This window comes from Aquarana catesbeiana, linkage group LG13 (assembly GCF_042186555.1).
Source record: "Aquarana catesbeiana isolate 2022-GZ linkage group LG13, ASM4218655v1, whole genome shotgun sequence".
NCBI classification, from domain to species: Eukaryota; Metazoa; Chordata; class Amphibia; order Anura; family Ranidae; genus Aquarana; species Aquarana catesbeiana.
The window spans coordinates 84,240,583-84,266,706 of NC_133336.1; the positions used below are offsets into that span (position 1 = coordinate 84,240,583).

Here is a 26,124-nt window from a genome sequence, read left to right on the forward strand (position 1 = left end):
GGTACATTGTACCCCTACCCATTCACCAAAAAAGTAAAAATGACAGGAGAAAGTTTTTGACAATTCCTTTATTAAAAAAAAAAGTGTCCCGCACTGTAAATCCATCGTCAATCACAGCATCCGACAGTCCCGAAAAAAAAAAGACAGAAAAACTCCACCTCCATGGGAGGCTTCCCCGCCAACTGCTGTCTTTTCACTTTGACAGTTGTTATATAGGCTGTCTCCTGTCGATTTTACTTTTTTGGTGAATGGGTAGGGGTACAATGTACCTGATACCCATTTATATGGGGGGGCCAGGATCTGGGGGCCCCCTTGTTAAAGGGGGCTTCCAGATTCCGATAAGCCCCCCGCCCGCAGACCCACACAACCATTGGGCAAGGGTTGTGGGGATGAGGCCCTTGTCCCCATCAAACATGGGGACCATAGGCGGACACACCCTAATAACCTCTTGCGGTTCCCGATTCCACCTGTTTCCTTTCTCCCCCCTGCAGTGCTCCCACCTCCCCTTCTCTCCTCTCAAGAGCGGGGAAGGGGCTGGTAAATATTTAATTAACCGACCCCTTCCATCTCTGAATGAACACAGTGAGTGATATGTACTGATCGCTCCTGTCTTCATTCCTAACTGAAGCATAGTGAACTATATTTACTGCTGGCTGCAGAGAAATGGACTGGGGGATCTTTGTGCTCAATTTCTTTCTCTGTCTCAAAAGTGAGACATCAGGGGTCTGTTTAGAACCTAATATTTCACCAAAGCCCCATAACGGGGCTCCTAAAAGAATAATAGAAATCATTTAAAAAAACCTGTAAAAAATAATAAAAATAAAAAACTACTGACACCGTCCACTGCCCTACTGACACCAATCTTTGCTCTACTGACACCGTCCACTGTTCTGCTGATATACACGCATGTGTGTTCGTGCTCTGAGGTGCACACCCTAATGCAATAGGCTGCGCACACCAATGAAGGGGACAAGGTGCTTTGGGGGGGACCCCAAAAGTAGTGCCCTCATGTTGAGGGCATGTGGCCTGGTATGGTTCAGAAGGAGGGGCGCTTTCACCCCCCCCCCCTTTTCCCTGCGGCCTGCCAGGTTGCATGCTCGGATAAGGGTCTGGTATGGATTTGGGGGGAACCCCCACAACATTTTTTTTATTTTGGCACGGGGTTCCTCTTAACCACTTCAATACACTGATTTATATAAACTACATTGCCTGCACTGACTGAGTCAAGTATATATATATTAGACTCAGGACCGTCTTTAATATTTATTGGACCCTGCGCAAAAATTTTCTTGGGCCCCCCCCCATGCAATTTCGTTCTCCATCTGCTCTGCGACATACATTAAATAGCAGCTAGACTCAAAATCAGTTTACTGAATCAGATCAGGCAGCGATTGCGATTGGTTGCCAGAGGTTACGTGGATCATTATCGCTCACTGACTGGTTGCTAAAGGTTACAGCACACATTATGGCTCACTGATTAGTTGCTAGAGATTACTGTACATCAGTACTGCTCACTGATTGGTTGCTAGAGGTTACTGCACATCATTACTGCTTACTGACTGGTTGCTAGAGGTTACAGCACATCATCTCCTCACTGCCTGCACACCATGAACTGGGGAGGTGAGGGAACCCATTAATAGACAGAAAACTCCTAGGGATCCTAAGACTCCTGGGATCAGTGGCAGTGCTGGGGGAAGGTATGATCAATGGCAATGTGGATTTTTTTACCGAATACCAATATAAAGAGGAGTCACTGGCCACCAATGTAATAGGGGTTTACACTGACCACTAATGTAATAGGGTTTTACACTGACCACTAATGTAATAGAAGCATTCATAGTAACCACCAATGTAAGGAGGGATTTACACTGACCACCAATGTAAGGGGGACATTCACACTAGTTTGAATGAAAGGATTCTACACCAAGCACCAATGTTATGAGAAGATTTACACTGACCACCAATGTAACTGAGACATTTAGCCTGCGTTCACATTTGTGTGTGTTGGGAACGCATTCAAAATCGCTATGCTAACCTTTGCTCCCCAAACCTCCCCCATCCTCTCCCCCTCCCCTCTACATGCCTCCTCTGCTCATCTTGGCACCAACCTTCCTTACCTTCATACATCCCCTCCTTGCTCACCTGTGCACCCCAAACTGTAATTCCTTCTCTGCCTACCTCGGCATGCCCCACACTACCCCCTCCCCTCCAATTTGCTTATCTTTGCAGAACAGGCTGAAAATAGGCTTAATGACCACAGTTGTAGGCAGGATTTACAAGCATGCCCCTTTATCTCCCCAGTGGGTAGCATTCAGTATAGGTGATGGTGGATTAGACCTCAGGGGGGCATGATATAAATATGAATACTGCCTCTATTTACATACAAATGCTGCTGGTCCACCTATATCTACATATGAATACTGCTGCTATTTACATATCAATGCCAATATTTACATGTAAACACAGGGTCTGCAGGTGAATCATCTGTATACAATGTCACGGACTTTGGGCTGCAGGAGAACCATTACCTGAAGAACTTTGTTTTAATGTGTTGTTCTCCAGGCAATGGTTATCCTGCAGCCCAAAGTCCGTGAAATACTCCCCCCCGTTCCATAGTCCGGTAGACCCGGCTAGATTCAATACGGGTCAGCTTGGGGATGTCCGGGAGCTATAGTACAATCAAAGTTCAGTTTGCTGGGAAAGTCCATCTGCATTGCCGTTTTGTCGGCCCAGCCTGTACTGCACAGTAAAGGTGTAGGGGCTGCAGAGACCTCTGTGGTAGAGTACGTACTAGTGCTCAGGGAACGGCTGGAAGAACTCACGGACACTGTAAGAGTGCACAGGGGCAGCAGAAGCGGTGGTATGATCATACCGCCCGGAATGCCCTTGGCTGTAGGGCAGAAAGTTCTTGCCCTCAAGCCTACCAAGTTGGACAAATTACAGGCCTATTGGCAGGGACCCTACAAGGTAGTGCAGCAAACATGTGACACTACCTATCTGGTAGCTAAGTTCTCAGATGAAAGAGTCTAGTGGACCTTCAATGTGAACATGCTCAAAGCGTACCAAGAGAGGCCCAAGGAGATAACTGCCATATGTGCTCCAGCTGGGATAGATTCCGAGAACCTTCCCCTGCCAGAGCTACCAGTGAGAGATAGGGACAGAGCAGGTGTAGAGACAGTGAGGTTAGACGGGCAGCTAGGGCTGGAACAGCAGGACCAGGCCAGGCTGGTCCTTAGGCAGCGTCAGGACATGTTTTCCACCAAGCCTGGATACACTACTATGGCAGTGCACCAAGTGGAAATCCCATGACAGCCACCTATCAGGCAGGCGGCTTTCCGGGTACCTGAGTCAGTGAGAGAGGAAATGAGGCAGGAGATAAAGGACACACTCAATTTAGGAGTCATCAAGCCATCCAACAGCCCCTGGGCATCCCCAGTAGTGTTAGTGCCAAAGTGGGATGGTACTACCCGCATCTGTGTAGATTACCGCCGACTAAACGACTGCACAACCACTGACGCCTACCCCATGCCCCGGGTCAATGAACTGTTAGACCACATTGCCCGAGGTAATTTCCTAACTACCCTTGACGTATGCAAAGGGTACTGGCAGATTCCTCTGGACCCGGAATCTATTCCGAAGTCGGCATTCATCACCCCTTTTGGCTTTTACCAGTCTGAGGTCATGCCATTTGGAATGAAAAATGCTCCAGCGACATTCCAGAGGCTGGTAGATCAACTCCTCGATGGCCTTCAGGATTATGTCTGTGCATACCTGGATGACATTGCGATCTACAGCGATACCTGGGAGGAACATCTACTCCACCTGGGTACTGTTAGACCGCATCAGGACTGCGGGACTAACATTAAAGCCAGAGAAATGTAGCTTAGGGATGTCTGAGGTTCAATACCTCGGGAATCGGGTAGGCCGTGGGCAACAGCATTCTGAACCAGCTAAAGTAAAGGCTGTTGCCAACTGGCCCACCCCCTGGACGAAAGCCCAGGTCTTGGTGTTCCTAGGCACTGAAAGATTCTATAGGAGGTTTGTTCTAGACTATAACATGATAGCCAAACCCCTGACCGACTTGACCAGAAAGAATCTTCCCTACCAAGTCCTGTGGTCCCCAGAGTGTGAAAAGGCTTTCCAGTGCCTGAAAAATGCTTTGGTTTCTGCCCCAGGTTTGGCTGCTCCTGACCAAAAGGTTTTTGTGTACATACAGATGCTTTTACCTTCGATTTGGGAGCAGAGCTAAGCCAAGCCGACGGCAGTGAGCACCCTGTTGCCTACATCAGTTGCAAGCTACTACCTCAGGAAGTGGGGTATGCAGCTATAGAAAAAGAATGTTTGGCGCTGGTGTGGGCATTGAAAATACTTCAGCCGTATCTCTATGGACGATCCTTCACAGTGCTCATGGACCACAAACCTTTGATCTGGTTAAATCAATAAACTTAATTGCGCTAGTAATAGAAAAAAAATATTTTTTTATAAAAAGGTGTTCTAACAATAAAAAAAATTTTTGAAAGTGCTTAGGAGACACAATGTGTATGTAAATCCCAACCCAAATGACAATAAGTGCATGGAATATTTATGCAAAAGTGCAAAAAATATGTTGAAAGTCAAAAATCATAAACCAAAAACACTTATAATCAGTCCATAATCATATGAATTGCATTAGATAAAGAAGGAAACCGTCCGCTTCATATGTTTCATCACCACACACTAAGGATTGATGAGTCAAAATACTTTTGATCAGATGTGCATTGATTGCAGCGAGAGAAGTAATAGGTGTGCGCTTACCCCAAATGTTGGACCTCCACTGTGGCAAGGTCTTATGGGCTTGCAGATTTCACCCTCTGCGGGGACAAGATGTTAATCACCAGGTCTTGACAGCATATACCACCGACTTCCGTATAGATGGGATGATCCAACTGCTCCAACGTCAGAGGGGGGACTCAGGAATGGAAGAGTCCGTATACAAAATAAAAGGTATAAGGAGAAAAAACTCCAATAGTGTGATAGCGTTTAGGGTATTTATTGGAAAAAATAAACCACAAGAGAATATAAAAAAAATTCCAGTAAAAAATATCATTAAAAATATCGTTAAAAAGCCGGCATAATTAGAGGCAGAACGCCCGTGCAAATAAACTCTTTAGAACACGTGATGGCAAGCACTGCGAGGCCACGCCCTACATGTTTCGTCATACGTGACGTCTACGGGGGCACGGGCCCCCGTAGACGTCACGTATGACGAAACATGTAGGGCGTGGCCTCACAGTGCTTGCCATCACGTGTTCTGAAGAGTTTATTTGCACGGGCGTTCTGCCTCTAATTATGCCGGCTTTTTAACGATATTTTTAATGATATTTTTTACTGGAATTTTTTTTATATTCTCTTGTGGTTTATTTTTTACAATAAATACCCTAAACGCTATCACACTATTGGAGTTTTTTCTCCTTATACCTTTTATTTTGTATACGGACTCTTCCATTCCTGAGTCCCCCCTCTGACGTTGGAGCAGTTGGATCATCCCATCTATACGGAAGTCGGTGGTATATGCTGTCAAGACCTGGTGATTAACATCTTGTCCCCGCAGAGGGTGAAATCTGCAAGCCCATAAGACCTTGCCACAGTGGAGGTCCAACATTTGGGGTAAGCGCACACCTATTACTTCTCTCGCTGCAATCAATGCACATCTGATCAAAAGTATTTTGACTCATCAATCCTTAGTGTGTGGTGATGAAACATATGAAGCGGACGGTTTCCTTCTTTATCTAATGCAATTCATATGATTATGGACTGATTATAAGTGTTTTTGGTTTATGATTTTTGACTTTCAACATATTTTTTGCACTTTTGCATAAATATTCCATGCACTTATTGTCATTTGGGTTGGGATTTACATACACATTGTGTCTCCTAAGCACTTTCAAAAATTTTTTTTATTGTTAGAACACCTTTTTATAAAAAAATATTTTTTTCCTATTACTAGCGCAATTAAGTTTATTTATATGTCTACCACTTCATAGATATTTGGAGTTTTATTTGCAGCTGCACCTTTTGTATATATATACTTTTCTATCACGCATTGCTCATTAGCGCAGGTTGATTCCACCATTTTCTTGGTTAAATCAAGTATCCGGGGACAACGGACGCTCATTGAGGTGCAGCCAGCAGCCCTACAACATTACTGTGCAGTACAGGCCAGGCTGACAAAACGGCAACGCAGATGGAATTTCCCGGCAAACTGAACATTGATTGTACTATAGCTCCTGGACATCCCTAAGCTGACCCGTATTGGATCTAGCTGGGTCTGCCGGACTATGGAACGGGGAGGAGTATTGTCACGGACTTTGGGCTGCAGGAGAACCATTGCCTGGAGAACTCAGTGTTTTAATGTGTTCGTAAAGCAGAGTTCCACCCAAAAGTTGAACTTCCGCTTTAAGTGTTCCTCGCCCCCATACATGCCACATTTGGCATGTCATTTTTTTGGTGGGGGGGGGAGTGGGTGCCTTCTTTTTAGTCCTTCCTCTTCATGGCCGCCTAGGCGACTCCTCCTCTCTCCCTAGGCGGCCCCTCCCTGCCACTAATCTTCTGGGACACGTCATAGGTCCCAGAAAATTGCCTGGCTAATAGCAGAGCACAGCGTGACTCGCGCATGCGCAATGTGCACCCGCCCGTGAATCCGGAAGCTGTCACAGCCCAGTGCCCACAGTTGCTATGAAAGCGCCGCGGAGAAGAGCGAGGCTCCGGGGTGCCCGCATCTCTGGACAGGTAAGTGTGTGTTTATTAAAAGTCAGCAGCTACACATTTTGTAGCTGCTGACTTTTAATAAATAAAAAATGGGTGGAACTCCTCTTTAAGTTATCCAGAGCTGGTCACTAATTTATTTTGGCTTCTTATGCATAAGTTAGTCCTATGGGGAGCCAGACTGTCTAAAGTGGTTATTGTTATGATAATATGATTAGCTCTACTGTCCAAGGTGACCTTTGTTTGAGATAATGGGAGTAGCCCTTATCTGATGGTTTGCTGTATAAATTCAGCGTGTTTCTAAAAATAAAGCAGTTCATTTTCTGGTGTACTCTTATGCCCCGTACACACGATCGGAATTTCCGACAACAAAACCGTGGATTTTTTTCCGAAGGATGTTGGCTCAAAATTGTCTTGCATACACACGGTCACACAAATGTTGTCAGAAATTCCGAACGTGAGAACGTGGTGACGTACAAGACATACGATGAGCCGAGAAAAAAGAAATTCAATAGCCAGTGCGGCTCCTTCTGATTGATTCCGAGCATGCGTGAGCTTTTGTGCGACGGACTTGTGTAAACACGATTGGAATTTCCGACAACAAGTGAAGTTGGCAGAAAATTTGAGAACCTGTTCTCAACCATTGGTGTGCGGAACTTCCGACAGCAAATGTTTGATGGAGCATACACACGGTTGGACTTTCCGACAAGCTCACATCGAACATTTCCCGTTGGAAAGTCCGACTGTGCGTACGCGGCATAAGACTGGTGTTGTTTGGTCCTTGGGGTTACTATAGCCAGATCCATTGGTCTCGTGTTCCAGGACTTGGGAAGCAGCTTTTGGTATAGGGCAGAGCTGGGCAGCATTAATAACAGAACTACAGAACTTAACACTGAGATATCAGGACACAGCACGGGACTAAAACCTCAAGGGACTAGGGAATTTAAACTGGGATAATTGGCAAGTATGAGGCAGCTGCTTTGGGCCCCACAACAATGATAGGGCCCAAGGCAGCTGCCCCTTTTGCCCTGCCTTAAAGACGGTCCTGACTAGACTGTATATATATATATATATATATATATATATATATTAAATACACTGCCTGCGAGCCACTAACTAATCTGCCTGCCTAATCTAGCTCAATCTATCTCTGTCCACACACTATACACGGCCGCTATGTAAGCAGCCTTATATAGTGTGGGGCGTGGACTTAGCCCCCTGAGCCATGATTGGCCAAAGGCACCTTGCCTTTGGCCAATTATGGCTCTCTCAGCAGAGTGCGCTGTGATTGGCCAAAGCATGCAGGTCAGGCGCATGCTTTGGCCAATCATCATACAGCAACGCACTGCGATCTCGCAGTGCATTATAGGGCGTTCTGCGGTGCTTGAATTTCCCATGAACGCCCCATAATATTCGCTGTTCAGCGAACACCCGATGTTCAAGTCAAACTTACGCTCGACTTGAACATCAAGATCATCCCGAGGGGTAAGAGTGGAAAGTGTTACTAAAGTCAATTTTTTTATAAAAATAACAAACATGCTATACTTACCTACTCTGTGTACAGCTCCGTTCACATTAGAATGCCCCCAAAGTCACATGATTTCAAGAGCGACTTTACAGGGGGACAGGAAGGACAAGGTATTGGGGGAGCAGGAAGGACAAGGTATTGGGGGAGCAGGAAGGACAAGGTATTGGGGGGGGGGGCAGGAAGGACAAGGTATTGGGGGGGGCAGGAAGGACAAGGTATTGGGGGGGCAGGAAGGACAAGGTATTGGGGGAACAGGAAGGACAAGGTATTGGGGGGGGCAGGAAGGACAAGGTATTGGGGGGGGGGCAGGAAGGACAAGGTATTGGTGGGGGCAGGAAGGACAAGGTATTGGGGGGGGCAGGAAGGACAAGGTATTGGGGGGGCAGGAAGGACAAGGTATTGGGGGGGCAGGAAGGACAAGGTATTGGGGGGGGCAGGAAGGACAAGGTATTGGGGGGGCAGGAAGGACAAGGTATTGGGGGGCAGGAAGGACAAGGTATTGGGGGGGGCAGGAAGGACAAGGTATTGGGTGGGCAGGAAGGACAAGGTATTGGGGGGGCAGGAAGGACAAGGTATTGGGGGCGGCAGGAAGGACAAGGTACTGGGGGGGGGGGCAGGAAGGACAAGGTATTGGGGGGCAGGAAGGACAAGGTATTGGGGGGGCAGGAAAGACAAGGTATTGGGGGGGGCAGGAAGGACAAGGTATTGGGGGGGCAGGAAGGACAAGGTATTGGGGGGGCAGGAAGGACAAGGTATTGGGGGGGGGCAGGAAGGACAAGGTATTGGGGGGGCAGGAAGGACAAGGTATTGGGGGGGCAGGAAGGACAAGGTATTGGGGGCGGCAGGAAGGACAAGGTACTGGGGGGGGGGGCAGGAAGGACAAGGTATTGGGGGGGCAGGAAGGACAAGGTATTGGGGGGGCAGGAAGGACAAGGTATTGGGGGGGCAGGAAGGACAAGGTATTGGGGGGGCAGGAAGGACAAGGTAACAGGGGGACAGGAAGGAAAAGGTAACAGGGTGACAAGGTAACAGAGTGACAGGAAGGAGAGGGTGACAGGAAGGACAAGGTAACAGGGGGACAGGAAGGAGAGGGTGACAGGAAGGACAAGGTAACAGGGGGACAGGAAGGACAGGTTAACAGGAAGGACAGGGTAGCAGGGTGACATGAAGGACAAGGTAACAGAGGGACAGGGTAAAAGGGGGACAGAAAGGACAGGGTAACAGGAAGGAAAAGGTAACAAAGTGACAAGAAGAACAGTGTGGCAGAAAGGACAAGGTAACAGAAAGGAGAGGGTAACAGGGGGACAGGAAGGATGAGGTAATGGAGGGACAGGGCAGTGTTGCCAACCTACCAGATTGAAATTTACTGACACAACACCCAAAATTTACTGGCACAGCCACGTTTTTACTGACATTTCCAAATGTTACAAAATTACAGTTTTAAGTGCAAATGAGAGTATTTAGGCTACAAACAAATAGAATATGCAATTAGCAATATGATTTATAGTAGATAAGGCAAAAAAACGTATTTCTTATTTTATTTTCGATATAGTAAGTAAGTAGCTCAGGGACAGGACTCAGGAGGGCAAGAAATTAGAATGGGCGACACACACACATAAAATTCACTCTCACAGTGACACTGACATTAGTGTGCAGCAGCACAGATGATGATGAGACCTCACTGACACAACACGTCCGCTCCTGAGTCACAGTGACAGTCTCTCTCCAAGCCAAGGGCTCCCTCCAGTCTAAACAGCACTGACGGTCCTGGTCCCATCTTGCCTTGCTCCAATACTGTAGACCCGCACACGAGGCTCTGGCCACTCTGTTTGGCTCCATTGTACCATGACATCACACGACACGCTTAGTCACCGCCTCCGCCAGAGCTGCCCGATCACACTGTAGCAGGCACGGGATGGTCTCAGACAACTTCGGACTAGGGTTGCCACCTGTCCGGGATTCACCCAGACAGTTCGGGTTTTGAATTATGTGTCCAGGTTTAAGGCAGACTGAAACCCGGACACGTTAATCAGACCGGTCTGTGGCTCCCCAAGTAACCAAGATAGTCACACACAAATCTGTTGCCTTCTGGGACCTGTGGGCAGATGTCTGGGGGCAGGTTCGGCATCACTGGAGGGCAGGGCAATGATATCAGCGAGAGAATTTGGCCACACCCACTTTTTGCTATGGCACGCTATGCGCACCGCATTACTACTCCCCTTGGGGCAAAGGTGTCCCAGGCCGCTGAAGTGTTCAAGTTTGTCTTGAAGAAAAGGTGGCAACCCTACTCCGGACCAAGCCGAGCGTCACAGCCATATTTTTTACTGGCAACCTTTTACTTTTACTGGCAGGAGAACATTGCCTGTTTTTTACTGGCTGCAAGTAAAAATACTGACGGTTGGCAACACTGGGACAGGGTAACAGGAAGGACAGCCCACTCCCATGACTATTGTGATTGGCTATCACAGTGGTCACATGATCTGGATCCCCCTGTCTTCTAATGATTACTGGAGACTTGTAGGTGTCTATGACAGGTAGGTCCCTCTCCTGGGATCTGCTGTCCATGGACACATACGCAGTGTTTGGGGGTAAAGCCCACCCTCTTCACCACCACACATATTCATTACTAGGGTGGGAAGATGTCAATGTCAATTTTTTAAATAAAAATAACAAACATGTTCTACTTACCTACTAAGGCTCCATTCACATTGAATAAAATAATAATAATTACCACCGCTCCGGAAAAACCAAACTGAAATCTCCTTTCCTCCAAGACAAAAGCAGGAGAGAGCCCCATGTGCTGGCAATTGCTGGTACAGATGGGATCGTGTAGAGAGATCTGGACAGCCGCACACCAGGATAGGCAGATAAAATTCTTCTTTATTGAATGAATATAGGTACATAAGACACCGCTGGAATAATACAGCTTAGCCGCTAACGCGTTTCACACTCGTACAGAGCGCTTACTCATAGATGAGCTATAAGATGAGATGAGCTATAAGTAAGCGCTCTGTACAAGTGTGAAACGCGTCAGCGGCTAAGCTGTATTATTCCAGCGGTGTCTTATGTACCTATATTCATTCAATAAAGAAGAATTTTATCTGCCTATCCTGGTGTGCGGCTGTCCAGATCTCTCTACACGATCCATTCACATTCTCATGTCCCCAAAGTCACACGACTTAAAGAGTGACTTTCTCTGGACCAAAGTCTCACCCCATAGTACGACACCTTTTCCAAGTGGCTTTATTTTGCATTGATTTGTCATTGAAAAGAATGGGCTGTGACTTGTCAAAGTCACACAGGTGTGAAGGTAGCCTGGAATGTGCCCCCTCCTCCTCTTCTGCTCCCCGATTCCCTGTGAGAAGAGGGACACTGACAGGCTCAGGTGGGGGAGGGGATTACACCAATGCAGGGAATGCCAAGCCTTGGTTTATTTTGCTGCCATTGCAGATACAGAGCTGCCTTCGTTTCTAGCTTTTCTGTTCTCTTGCAGTCACATTGGCACTGAGCTCAGCCCGCCCTCCTCCTATCCCAGGGCAGGGCGGGGACTGGAGGCGTGACGTCAGCGGAGGACTACAAGTCCCATGATGCAGCGCGGCGCTTCCTCCCCCCACGTGGGGGCCGCCTGGTTGCTGAAACAGAAAGTGTTCGGCCAGGGTTCACCTTCACCCTTATCAGCTTGTCTCATCATCTGGGGAGGGGGGAGAGGAAGAAGACATGAGTGCCGGAGCCCGGGCCGCCGCCGCCGAGGAGGAGGAGATCCAGCTGACTAGAGGGCCGTCCGGTAAGGACAGAGAGGGGTGCGGAGGACGGGGCCTGGAGAGGAGGGAGCGGGCACACTGGGGGGATCACCCCGGGGATGGCCTGTCCTGGGTGGGATGATGGGCAGCAGGCTGGTAACCCCTTCATGACCACACTGTCACTTTATAGACTGTCCTCCCCTCCTACACATGGACAGATATTGAAAGGACTTTATTATTTTGTACAGCACTTCCACCCCTCTCCCCTAGGCGAGACGTCACCACCGCGCATGCGCTGATTCCCAGACAGCCCTTCCAGCACATCTGCACCCAATATCTGCACATGTGCAAAGACCACCAATAGGAAAGCAGAACACGTCTCCATCATCAATAATAACTGACATATCAGCATGGATGGCACCGCACTTCCTTAAAATGGAGTTCCACCCAAAAATGGAACTTCACTTTTTGGATTCCTCCCCCCACCGGTGTCACATTTGGCACCTTTCAGGGAGGAGGAGGGAGCAGATCTGTCTAAAACAGGTATTTGCTCCCACTTCCTGGCATAGATCACCGCGGCGGTCACAGTGACCTACGCCACTTCCGGCACCTACCCCGTCCTCCCCCCTCTGTATTCTGGGGGACACACAGATTCCAGAACACAGCAGGGACCTGAGAGAATGTGCAGCACGACTCGTGCATGCGCAGTAGGGAACCAGGAAGTGAAGCCGCACAGCTTCACTTCCTTATTCCCTTACCGAGGATGGCGGCGGCAGCAGCCGAGAGCCATCGGACAGATCGGATTCGGCTGCCGACACTACGGGCTCCCTGGACAGGTAAGTGTCCATATATTAAAAGTCAGCAGCTGCAGTATTTGTATCTGCTGGCTTTTAACATTTTTTTTTTTTGGCAGACCTCCGCTTTAACCACTTGCTTACAGGCCACCTAAACCCCCCTCCTGCCCAAACTAATTTTCAGCTTTTAGCGCTGTCACTCTTTAAATGACAATTACGCGGTCATACAACACTGTACCCAAATGACATTTTTATCGTTTTCTTCCCACAAATAGAGCTTTCTTTTAGTTAGTTTTTTATTTTTTGTTAATTAAAAAAAAAAGACCTAATCAAAAAAAAAAATACAAAACCGTTTTATATTTTGTTAATTTTGCAAACCGGTAATTTCGCCGATGCACTGATGGGTGGCACTGAAGGGCATTGATAGGTGGCAGTGATCGCCACTGATAGGCAGCACTGCTAGGTGGCAATGATTGGCACCACTGGTGGGCACTGATTCGTGGCACTGGCAGGCAGTACTGGTGGGCACATATTAGGCTCTTCCTCTTCAGGACCGGTGTCCCTTCAAACAGAATCCGGTGATCGGCTTTTTTTCTCCTCACACTGTCGGTGTGAGCAGAAAAAAAAAAAACAAGTACCGATCTTCTGTTTACATCACATGATCAGCTGTCATTGGCTGACAGCTGATCACGTGGTAAAGGGCTCTCATTGACTCGGGTGATCACACCGCACGCGCTCTTCAGGGGGGGCATGGCGAGCCTGCAAAGGGGAGGACGTCTGTTGTCAGCATCCCAGCAAAGCAGATCCATGCTGTAGCCATCATTCGGCTATAGCGCGGATCTGAAGCAGTTAAACTAAATCTCTCTAAACTGAGCTATTAATATTCCCCCCCCCCCCCCCCCGCCCGTGCCCCCCTCCATGACTTTTCCATCAAAATCAACAATGCAGCCATCAGTCCCTCCCCTCATGCCAGGGTACTAGTTGTAATCCTAGACTCTGACTTGTCATTTCAGCCCCAAATCCAATTGTTGTCAAAAGTTTGTAGAATTCACCTCCGTAACATCTCTAAAATTCGCCCCTTTTTAACAAATAAAACTACCAAGCTCCTCATTCACTCCCTTGTTATCTCTCGCCTTGACTATTGCAACTCCCTTCTCATTGGCCTGCCTCTCCATAGGCTATCCCCTCTTCAGTCTATCATGAATGCTGCTGCCAGACTTATCCACCTTACCAACCGCTCAGTGTCTGCCAACCCTCTACTTCAATCCCTACACTGGCTCCCAATCACCCAGCGAATTAAATTCAAAATACTAACCACAACATACAAAGCCATTCACAACTCTGCCCCAAGCTACATCACCAATCTTGTCTCCAAATATCACCCAAATCGTCCTCTCCGCTCTTCTCAAGACCTCCTACTCTCAAGCTCTCTCATCTCCTCCTCTCATGCTCGTCTCCAGGATTTCTCCAGAGCCTCTCTCATCCTCTGGAACTCGCTACCTCCACCTGTTCGGCTATCCCCTACTCTTGATACCTTCAGGAGATCCCTGAAAACATCTCTTCAGGAAAGCCTATCACGTCTCCAACTAATCTTCTACCCCTTTCATCAGCTCATTCCCCACAGTTACAACCTTTTGTCCCACCTGCCCCACCCTATTAGATTGTAAGCTCTTCTGAGCAGGACCCTCTTAATCTTCTTGTATTTTATTGTATTATAACTGTACTGTCTCCCTTTATAATGTAAAGCGCTGCGTAAACTGTTGGTGCTATATAAATCCTGTATAATAATAATAATTATTGAGCATGCGTGGTATTTCCATGGCGCATGTGCAGATGCACTGAGAGGACGCACAATTCCTCTTGGGAGCAAAAAAAATAAGACATTGGGGAGGTGGCCAGATTGCCACCCTGGGCACCTGTCAGCCATTGCTTTGCTAACTCCTGAAAACCGATCCACGCCAGATAGCTTTTCAGAGGACAGCAGACACTGCCTCCTGTGTTAAAGTGGTTGACCCATATAAAAAATAAATAAAAACCTGTAAGACAAAGGCATAATGAGCTAGTATGCATTGCATACTAGCTCATTATGAAATACCTTAGATTGAGGCTGTTGCAGCGGTCCCCGTACACTAATGTGACCGGTGACATGTCTCCCAGAGTTATTTCCAGGTATGCGGGCTCCGACGCTGTGATTAGCCAGAGCCGCGATGATGTCACTCCCGCGCATGTGCACGGGAGCCGCCAGTCACGGCACAGGCCCTTTAGAAACGGCGTGATCGAGCCGCTTCTTCAGTGCACATGCACCAATGATGTCGGCACAAGGGTATTTGGCAAATATCTCCTAAACGGTGCAGGTTTAGGAGATATTTCCAGTACCTACAGGTATGCCTTATTATAGACTTACCTGTAGGTACAAGTAGTGTGACTGGATTTACAACCACTTTATAGAACCCAAAAGCTGAAGTTTTAGCTTTTTTTTTTTTTTCCTCCACAGCTTTATTGACCTATTTTACCTGTAATGAAGAAAGTCCCACCTTGTTGGATCCTGTAGAAGTCTTCCCTGCAGGGATGTCCTGTCCTCTTCCTGGTCTGTACTTCCGGTGTTCTGTCAGAATAGCCAACCTTTCAGATTAGGTAACGGAAGTGACGTTCCGTCAGCTGCGCATGCATTCCAACACTACCAGGTTTGCTAATCTGACAGATCACCTGTAGTCAGAAGAAGGCAGGGGACATCTTACTACATCCAGCTACTGTTTGAATTTCACAGTAATTTTAGCAATAGTGAGCGTATATACGGTAAATAAATATAGTATATTGACATCTGTGATACGGTTTGGTTGTTACATTTTGAAAGCATAAAGGTTTAGCGCTGAGCAGTGCGAGGTGTACCAACATGGCCTCTGCCACCTTCCTAAGGCTGGCGTCCAGCTTCTTTCAAATATAACATCAAAATAGCATCACAGATGTCAATATACTGTAGTTATTTATATATGCTCCCTTTATTGCTAAAGTTACTGTGAAATTCAAGATGTAGCTGGGTGTAGTAAGATGTCCCCTGCCGCTTCTTCTGACTGCAGGTGATCTGTCAGATTAGCAATCCTGGTAGCAGTGGAACGCATGCGCAGATAACGGAGCATCCCTTCCGTTACCTAATCTGATGAGCTCGCTATTCTGACAGAACACCGGCGCTGTGGGGGTTGGGTTAACAGATTTGGGTCTCCGGGCTGAACTGTGCTGAAGATGATTTAATGAGGACCTGCCCTCTCCTCCAATGAGAGAAGTTCATTGATTACACTGTTTGTGAATGGAAGGAGTCTGACCAATCACAGGATTCACCCTCCAACTCACAGAACAAGTTACAGGCAGTGTAAACAATAAACTTTTCTCATTGGAGGAGAGGGCAGGAGGGGGCAGGTCCTCGTCAGACCATCTTTAGTGCAGCTCAGCCCAGAGACCCAAAACTGTTACCAGGTGTTAGTAGCCAGAAAGAGGACCGGACATCCCTGCAGGGAAATTGTTAAACCTTTTGTTTCACAAGACGCATACAATGCCTCATCTGTAATAAAGGATTCTTACCTGTCTCTTTACTTCTTAAAGTATGGCCAAAGCATTTTTGGCTATACTTCTAAGGAGTGTAGTTAGTTTGTCAGTCCTGTGATCCATTTTCAGCCGACAGCTGGCTAAGGACCCTTGTTGGCTGACGTCACTCAGCCGGTCCAGGTTGGGGAAAGGGGCCTGGATTGGTAGCTGGCTCAGCCTCTTAGATGCGGCGCTGGGAGACTGAGCCAGCTACTCCCTCCACAGCCCAGCACTTCAGTGAGGGCTGGAGGGACAGAGCAGAGAGTCCCGGCTCTCTGCTTAGAGCAGAAGAGAGAACTGAGCGATCAGTGGTGTTTGAGGTGGTGGGGGACAGATCGAGCAATAGATCAATGCTGCATTCACCTAGGTGACTGAGTTTTTTTTTTTTTTAATGATGTACATGTGACACTCAGAGAATAATTCTGATGTTTGTAGGGAGGAATGAACTCCTGTGTGCATGCGTAGGAAGTATGTCATCCCAGCACTGCCAATTAAGATGGCTGAAGATCCTGAACGCAGGGCGAAGATGTTGGGGTTGGTGGGAGCTCATGGATGTTGAGTCACAGGAGGGGATGCGAGTTCTGCTTCAGTACCACATGAAAAACTCCCCTTGCTGTGTGAACATTAATTAGTGGAACTAAAGTCTAACATTGAAAACCTACAAGCAGGCTGCGTATTGCAGAGATGGCATACAATGTCCCTTCTGCAGCAAAAATAAATGTAACTGCCTGCCACAGCCTTCTTTAAAATGTACTCGGAGCCACGCATGCGCAACTCAGGGCACATTCTTAGTGCAGTGCCTGTGTGAGCAGCCAATAAGCTGGCACCCAGGAGAAGCCAGGGAATAGATGCCAATGAGGGACCTCGCAGAGATCGCACTGCTAGAAGAGAGTCCTGTTTTAATCTTGCAGCATCTAGGAATGTGCAACTGTGCGTGCTGTTAGTTCTCACGATTAAAGGGGATCTATCAGGATAGAAATGTGGGAGGTGTCATTCCCTACTTGTTCTGTGCACAGTTCCAGAGCTGGCCTCCTCATCCTTCCATCACTACCAGGTAAATCTCTGACCCGCATCAGTGATGTGTTGGGACCCTGAGACCTTGTTCAAGATCATCGGCTGACCGTGTGCCGATGGAAGGATAAGGATGACAGGCCCAGAGCATTCATCTTCAACAAGTGAGCCATGTGTACCCGCGGATTTCAGTTCTGACATGTTCCCTTTCTTCTTGTACTGGCTGTAGGCACTATAACAAGTGTTTTAAAAAAAAAAGGAGATCCTTTTTTATCCAGTATAAACAGATACATTTAGATGCCTACTTACCTATCCATAGTGGAGTACAGTGGGGAATCCTGTGAGATTTGAGTTCACTTTTTGGGTATGGAAAGGGTAGGTGTACAGTACACCATCCCAGAATACAGCGCGATGACCGGCCATTGGTCCTGAGAACAGGCATATGTAGGAGTGCAAATATCGGGGTCATTGGCTCCCGCTGCTGGCATTCTGTCTTGTAAGGAGGGAGATCATACACAGATCTGGATCAAAATCAGGCTCAGGTAAGTATAGGGGGGCGGGGGCTGGGGGGATCATACAGCACAAAAGTTTTTTTTTTTTTTTTTACCTTAATGCATTGAATAGGTCTGCAACTAACATTTTTTTCATAATCGATTAGTTGGCTGATTATTGTTTCGATTTAATCTAATAAAAACTTAAAAACATGTATTCTTGGATATCTATGTGCAGTGGTAAATATAAATAACCAGCCATGTGTTTAGGGAACAAAATATCTAATCTACTCTGAGAATAAAAAGCCAGAAGAGATAGATATACGTATTTATCGGCGTATAACACGCGCCCCAAGTTTAGGAGGGAAGTTTAAGGAAAAAAACTTACATTTAAATGCCCATCAATGCAGCCTTGTATTGTCAGTGTAGCCTTGTCAGTGTCCATCATTGCAGCCTTGCCGTGTCATTTACTTGTCAGTACACTGAACTCGCGTTTAAAAATGGCGCCGCTGTTCTCGGCGGCTTTCGGCCGCTCACGCGGGACTGCGAGAGCTGCCGAGAGCGGCCAAGAGGCTCACAATCGGCGGGGGATCGGCGTATAACACGTACCCACAATTTCCCCCTGATTTTAAGGGGAAAAAAGTGTGTGTTATACGCCGATAAATACTGTGTGTGTGTGTGTGTGTGTGTATATATATATATATATATATATATATATATATATATATATATATTATACATACACACACATATACAGTTGTGCTCATAAGTTTACATACCCTGGCAGAATTTATGATTTCTTGGCCATTTTTCAGAGAATATGAATGATAACACAAAAACTTTTCTTTCACTCATGGTTAGTGTTTGGCTGAAGACATTTATTATCAATCAACTGTGTTTACTCTTCTTAAATCATAAGTACAACAGAAAATACCCAAATGACCCCGATCAAAAGTAGGAGTAGTTTTCATAATGCACTGGCTGTCCTATCAGGATGCAGGACCCCTGACTCTCTGTCTGGACAGTGCTGATCACATGCACTTTCCCAAGAAAAGAAAAAAACTCTAGCAATACACACCAAACTGAGCATGTGCAGCCTGACTCCACTAACTCTGTCTCCGGACATGTTTTGGGGGCAATGCAAGAAGGGGAGGATCTGTGCATACAGGATCAAACAGCCTTTTCACACAATGCAGAGGATTAACCCCTTAGGTTCCACAGTGAGTATAACAAGAATCCTTTACTGCATATACAGACTGATTTTACTGTTGTGGGTTTAGTAACACTTTAAGGCTTTAGAATCACTTTAAGCCAGTCATACATGGATTGAAATTTGTCCGGTTCTGCAGGAATCAGCTTGAATTTTGATCCATTTATAGGCAGACTTGCAGTACACAAGTTCATCTATTGATTGACTTGTGTACCAATAGTCCTATGGAAATTTTTTGCTCGATCAATGCTGCTGGCTATAGCTGGTGGTGCTGATCAGTGTATTCTGATGGCAGGGAAGTCTCCCCACTGTCAGAATACAATAGTGCAGCGTGAGGGAATACTCCATCCACGTCGTGTGTGGATGGGGGAATCAAGTCATTTTCTTTGAGTCCTTTTCTAAAACGTCTCATTTATAGCGAGCCTTAGTATAGGACTACTTTACAGTCATCTCTCCAGGAGTGACCTTTGTCTATAAGCATCAATCATTTTCTTTTTCTAGCATCTTGTTTTTTGAAACTTTATGTACAATGAATCTAAAACCATTTACTTTTAATTCCTGGTTTGTATTGAAGTAGCATAATTTGTTTTTTTAAAAGGCAGATTGGCAAGCCTTCTTTATAAAACTGTTCTAAAAATATTTTTCGTATTGGACAACCCTGATTGTCATCACTTAAGCTGGCCATACACCTATAGATTATCTGCAGATTTTCTATGGTTAGATAGAAAATGTGCAACGGATCTCTCCATGTTTGCTAAACTGTGTGGATGGAGGAATCTCCCACTTTTTCCATCTAACCTTAGAAAATCTGCAGATAATCTATAGGTGTATGGCCAGCCTTAGGCTGCCCATACACCGAAATTCTGCCGCTTGGGCAGGGAAGAAATCAATCGTTCAGCAGGAGTTGCTTTCAGAATAAACTTTCCTGGCTGGAGGGGCTTCCATCATACTTGATGTGATTGTAGCCGTATTAGACTAGTGCATTGGACTAGGCCGGAGCCACGGCCTCGCCTAAAAACTCCTGCCCGCAGCTCCTCAGAACCGGTGCGGTGAAAAAAAAAATCTAAAAAATTCGATTTGCTTAAATTTTGAATCGATTTGACCTCTCAACTCGATTCAAGATTTAAATCGATTTTTTCCCCAGCCCTAACTGTGGGAACTGCTTTTACTAGGGGAAGGCATAGATCCATGTCCCTGCTTTGCAGGAACACCCGATCCATGCCTTCCCTACTGACAGAACAGTGATCTGCCTTGTTTACATCAGCAGACCGCCGTTCTGCCTCTGTGCTGGATGATCGGAGGGTGCCGGTGGACATCCAGCCCGCGGTCTCCGCAGATCAGAGCATCCTATCATGTACTAGGTGCGTAATCCGGTGCAGCAGGGCCTCCTTGCCACCATATAAGTAAGTTATATGGGTGGCACGTGGTTTAAAAAAAAAAATTAAAAGGAAGTCGGCTGCTTTGTAAAAAGTGAAGGCACACTAATGCCCTGTACACACGGTCAGACATTGATCGGACATTCCGACAACAAAATCCATCGGATTTTTTCGGACGGATGTAGGCTCAAACTTGTCTTGCATACACACGGTCACACAAAGTTGTCGGAAAATCTGATCGTTCTGAACGCAGTGATGTAAAACACGTACGTCGGGACTATAAACGGGGCAGTAGCCAATAGCTTTCATCTCCTTAATTTATTCTGAGCATGCGTGGCACTTTGTGCGTCGGATTTGTGTACACATGATCGGAATTTTGTTGTCGGAAAATTTTAGAGCAAGCTCTCAAACTTTGTGTGTCGGAAATTCTGATGGAAAATGTGTGATGGAGCCCACACACGCTCGGAATTTCCGAACAAGGTCCTATCACACATTTTCCGTCTGAAAATCCGACCGTGTGTACAAGGCATAAGGCTTCATGTACACTAGCCTACACTGGCAGCTCCTAAACTTGAGTTTAGGCGCTCTTGGCGTTTTTTTGCCAAAGCTTCCAAATTCCATAAAAGCCTATAGGGGTCATTTACTAAAACTGGAGAGTGCAAAATCTGGTGCCGCTCTGCATAGTAACCAATCAGCGTCCATGTTTTATTGTTAAAGCTTAACTGAACAAGCTGAAGTTATAAGCTGATTGGCTACCATACATAGCTGCACCAGATTTTGAGTGCACGAGTTTTAGTAAATCTCCCCCTGTGTCCATGTACACACAGGCCCCCCAGAGAACTTGATGGGGGCTCAGGACCGAGGGCTGTCTGCCCCCCACCCCCAAAAATTGAAAGCCCTGCTCTATGCTGGGAGTGCGCTGTGCGGGTGTGCTCCCAGCACAAAGACACATACACATATATGAAGCAGAAAAAAAGCCCAGTCCAATGAGGCCGCATATGTGTACTGTCCGCGCCAAGGGGTTGACCACTTGCCGACCGCCGCATGTACACGTCGGCAGAATGGTACGGCTGCGCAAATGGGCGTACCTGTATGTCCCTTTAAATTTGCTGCCGTGTGGTCGCATGCGCGCCCTTGCTGCACGCTCTGTGAGTAGGATCGCGGATCCTGCAGACTATGTCCGTGGGGATACCCGCGATCGCATGGAGCTGAAGAACGGGGAGATGCTAATGTAAACATGCTAATGTAAACAAGCATCTCCCCATTCTGCCTAGTGACACTGTCACTGATCCTAGATCCCTGTGATCTGGAGCGATGATCAGTGACGTGTCACTCATAGCCACGCCCCCTAACAGAATCACTCCCTAGGACACACTTAACCCCTTCCTAGCCAGCTAGTGGTTAGCCCCTTCACTGCCAGTGTCATTTTTACAGTAATCAGTGCAATTTTATAGCACTGATCGCTGTAAAAATGACAGTGGTCCAAAAAATGTGTCAAAATTGTCCCATGTGTCCGCCATAATGTCGCAGTCATGATAAAAATCGCCACCATTACTAGTAAAAAAAAAAATTATTAATAAAAATGCTATAAAACTAACCCCTATTTTGTAGACGTTATAACTTTTGCTCAAACCAATCAATAAACGCTTATTGCGATTTTTTTTTTTTTTTTTACCAAAAATATGTAGAAGAATACGTATCGGCCTAAACTGAGGAAAAAAAAATTTTTTTTATATATTTTTGGGGGATATTTATTATAGCAAAAAGTAAAAAATAAGTTTTTTTCAATTGTCGCTCTATTTTTGTTTATAGCGCAAAAAAACCCCGCAGAGGTGATAAAATACCACCAAAAGAAAGCTCTATTTGTGGGAAAAAAAGGACGTCAATTTTGTTTGGGAGCAATATCGCACGGGCGCGCAATTGTCTGTTAAAGCGACACAGTGCCGAAATGCAAAAAGTGCTCTGGTCTTTGGCCAGCCAAATGGTCTGGGGCTTAAGTGGTTAAATAATCTCTATTCTGCAAAAATTATCTATGCTCATCTAACACTAAGGCCCCTTTCACACTGGGGCGGTGGGGGCGTTGGCGGTACAACAGCGCTATTTTTAGCGCTGCTGTACCGTCGTTCTTGCAGCGGTATTCGGCCACTAGCGGTTAGGTTTTAACCCCCGCTGGCAGCCGAAAAAGGGTTAAATCCGCTCGTACAGCGCGGCTATAGCCGCGGTATTACCGCGGTATAGCCGCGCTGTCCCATTGATTTCAATGGGCAGGAGCGGTGAATACATCGCTCCTTACCCGCTCCAAAGAAGCGGCTCGCAGGACTTTTTTTACCCTCCTGCGAGCGCACCGCTTCAGTGTGAAAGCCCTCGGGCTTTCACACTGAACAAACAGCGGAGGCTGTTTAGGGGCGGTTTTCAGGCGGTATTTTTAGCGCAATACTGCCTGAAAACCGCTCCAGTGTGAAAGGGGCCTTAATGGCCCTATATTTTATTTTTCATAAATAGTTTCTTACTGTGTTTTTCTGCTTCCTTGTAATGCCCTCTGTGAGCTCCCAAACCTCTCCTTCTCTCCTTAGTCTTCATGTACACGGGACATTTTTACAACCTCTCCTGAACGATTTAACTTGACAGATAGTAATCCACATTTAAAACGTCCATTTTGCTGCGTTTAGCCGCGTTTGCGTTTAGAATCGTTTGAAAATAAAAAATTTTTTTTTTTTTTTTTTTTCAAAATAGCCAAAAATGAAAAACGCCTGTATACAAAACGTGGCTAAATGCGAGTTACCGCGTTTGGCGCCTGAAACGTCACAAACATCGGCGTCTGAACTCATTTTTTTGACAACAATAACTAGATTCACCCTCTCTATTTGTCCTGGTATCATTGAAATTGAAAGTGAAAGTAAAAGAACATTTTGCGTTGTCCCCAAAAAAGTAATAGAAGGGAAAATCTTCCAATGGGAAAACTAGTTCTGGTGACCTGGGGAGGGGGGTCCCCCAAGAGATTCCCTTAATTTGTAGGTATTTCCTCACTTCCTGTTTGGCTATGTGACAGGAAGTGAAGGTAAATCTCCTCAATGGGACAAAGATGGCAAAGAAAAAACTTTACAGGGGTTATAAATCCTCCCTTACTCTATTCAAAATGAAAAAAAAAGTTTTGCCTATAGTTCTGCTTTAAAGAGATTCACCCTCTCTATTTGTCCTGTGTACCATTTATCATTAAAAGTGAAAGTAAAAGAAAATCCCAAATTTTGAGTTGTCTCCAGAAAAGTAATAGAAGGGAAATCTTGGGGGCCCCAAAGAATTCCCTTAATCTGTATGGATTTCCTCTCACTTCCTGTTTGGCTATGGGACAGGAAGTGAAGAAAAATGTCCGCAATGCGACACAGATGGCAAAAAAAAAGACAGCGGTTATAACCCTCCCTTGCTCTATCCAAAATGGAAAAAAACTAAGATTTACCTATAGTTTTACTTTAATTTGAAGAGGACTAGTGGCTGGGTCTTACACACTACCTATGTCTTGGTGCATTTTGCCTAGATTTTGGCACTTCCTATTATTGTTTTCCATTTTTTCTTGGCTGCTGTTCTTTTTTCAGCATATTGTTGGCTGATACATTTACAGTTTCACTGAACTTTTTATTAAAAAAAAAAAAAAAAAAATGCCCAGAATCATTGAGAACAAAAGGTCGGAGTGATGTTTCATATGGTATCCACCTGCTGGGCACCAGTCACCTGATCTCTGGGATAGGAGGGAGAATGCACTTAGTGAAAGTTGGAATAAAACTCTCCTCTAGGCGTCATTGATTCCATGTAGAGACGTTCTGCTGGCAGGAGGTCTAATGGTGTCTGCCGAGCTCCAGAAAGCCACATCATTGACTCCACACATACTAAATGTACTTGGTAATAAGATAATGGCTTACAGTAACTGTGGCCTTGTGTAGAATAGAGATGGAGCATTTGGGTTTAAGGTGGCACATGAGGCGCCATATACACGCGGTCTCCGGGTTACAAACAAGATGGGTTTGTAGGTTTGTTCTTAAAGCGGAGATGGCGGCAGCACCCGAGAGCCGAGGGAGAGATCGGCTTTGGGTGCTGCCGCCGCCATCTTCGGTAAGGGAATTGAAGCCTTGCACGACTAGCGCTGCGCTATCCCACTGGTCCCTCCTGTCTTCTTGGACCTGTGTGTCTCCCAGAAGACAGCGGTGGGGGAAGTGGCATAGATACCCGCGGGTGGCTCGGGTATCTATGCCCGGAAGTGGGAGCAAAATACCTGTATTAGACAGGTATCTCCTCCCCCCTTTCCGAAAGTTGAAAGTTCAATTTTTGGGTGGAAACTCCGCTTTAAGTTGAATCTGTTTGTAAGTCGGAACAGGTACATTATTTAAGTAGGGCTGAAACAACTAATCGATTAATCGACAACTAATCGATTATGAAATTAATCGATTACGATTTTCATAATCGATTAATCGGCCAGTAACATAATGGGGTTAAAAAAAACTAAAATGAGCCCTTTATAGTACAAAAAGAACAAATTGCTACTGTATATATAACTTTCACAGTTCTACAGTAAAAAAATGAGCCCCTTACAGGAGTGATTATCTGCTTTTTTTTTTTTGTACTATAAACGGCTATTTTTATTTTTTTTTAACCCAATTATGTTACTAAACGTCTTAGACCTGGTTCACACCTATGTGTTTTTTTGGTGCTTTTTGCAGAAACGCACTACAGTTCATTTACATGGTTGGGGTTGATTTGACCCCACTAACGATTAGAAAATCAAACGAACATTCTTAAAATGACTTTTTTTTTTTTTTTTTTTTAAAGAAAACATTGTTTGTTTTTTAAATAAAAAAATGTGATCTCTGAATCTGATATTTACCAGATTCACCCTTTAATAGTATATACAGTATATCTCTTCTAATAGTATGTACAGTATATCTCTTCTAATAGTATGTACAGTATATCTCTTCTAATAGTATGTACAGTATATCTCCTCTAATCGTATGTACAGTATATCTCCTCTAATCGTATATACAGTATATCTCCTCTAATCGTATATACAGTAGATCTCCTCTAATCGTATGTACAGTAGATCTCCTCTAATCGTATGTACAGTAGATCTCCTCTAATCGTATGTACAGTAGATCTCCTCTAATCGTATGTACAGTAGATCTCCTCTAATCGTATGTACAGTAGATCTCCTCTAATCGTATGTACAGTAGATCTCCTCTAATCGTATGTGCAGTAGATCTCCTCTAATCGTATGTGCAGTAGATCTCCTCTAATCGTATGTGCAGTAGATCTCCTCTAATCGTATGTGCAGTAGATCTCCTCTAATCGTATGTGCAGTAGATCTCCTCTAATCGTATGTACAGTAGATCTCCTCTAATCGTATGTACAGTAGATCTCCTCTAATCGTATGTACAGTAGATCTCCTCTAATCGTATGTACAGTAGATCTCCTCTAATCGTATGTACAGTAGATCTCCTCTAATCGTATGTACAGTAGATCTCCTCTAATCGTATGTACAGTAGATCTCCTCTAATCGTATGTACAGTAGATCTCCTCTAATCGTATGTACAGTAGATCTCCTCTAATCGTATGTACAGTAGATCTCCTCTAATCGTATGTACAGTAGATCTCCTCTAATCGTATGT

General features: G+C 45.7%; 1 protein-coding gene across 1 annotated transcript in view; it reads left to right on the forward strand.

Annotated features, from left to right (window-relative positions):
• The first annotated feature begins 11,834 nt into the window (after nucleotides 1–11,834).
• The window catches only part of SYNJ2BP (synaptojanin 2 binding protein), a 48,668-nt gene continuing 34,378 nt past the window's right edge, over nucleotides 11,835–26,124 (forward strand). The window contains exon 1 of the mRNA XM_073609474.1: nucleotides 11,835–12,056. Coding sequence (XP_073465575.1) covers nucleotides 11,990–12,056 — 67 coding nt within the window. The 5' untranslated portion in view covers nucleotides 11,835–11,989. The remainder of the gene's footprint in view (nucleotides 12,057–26,124) is intronic.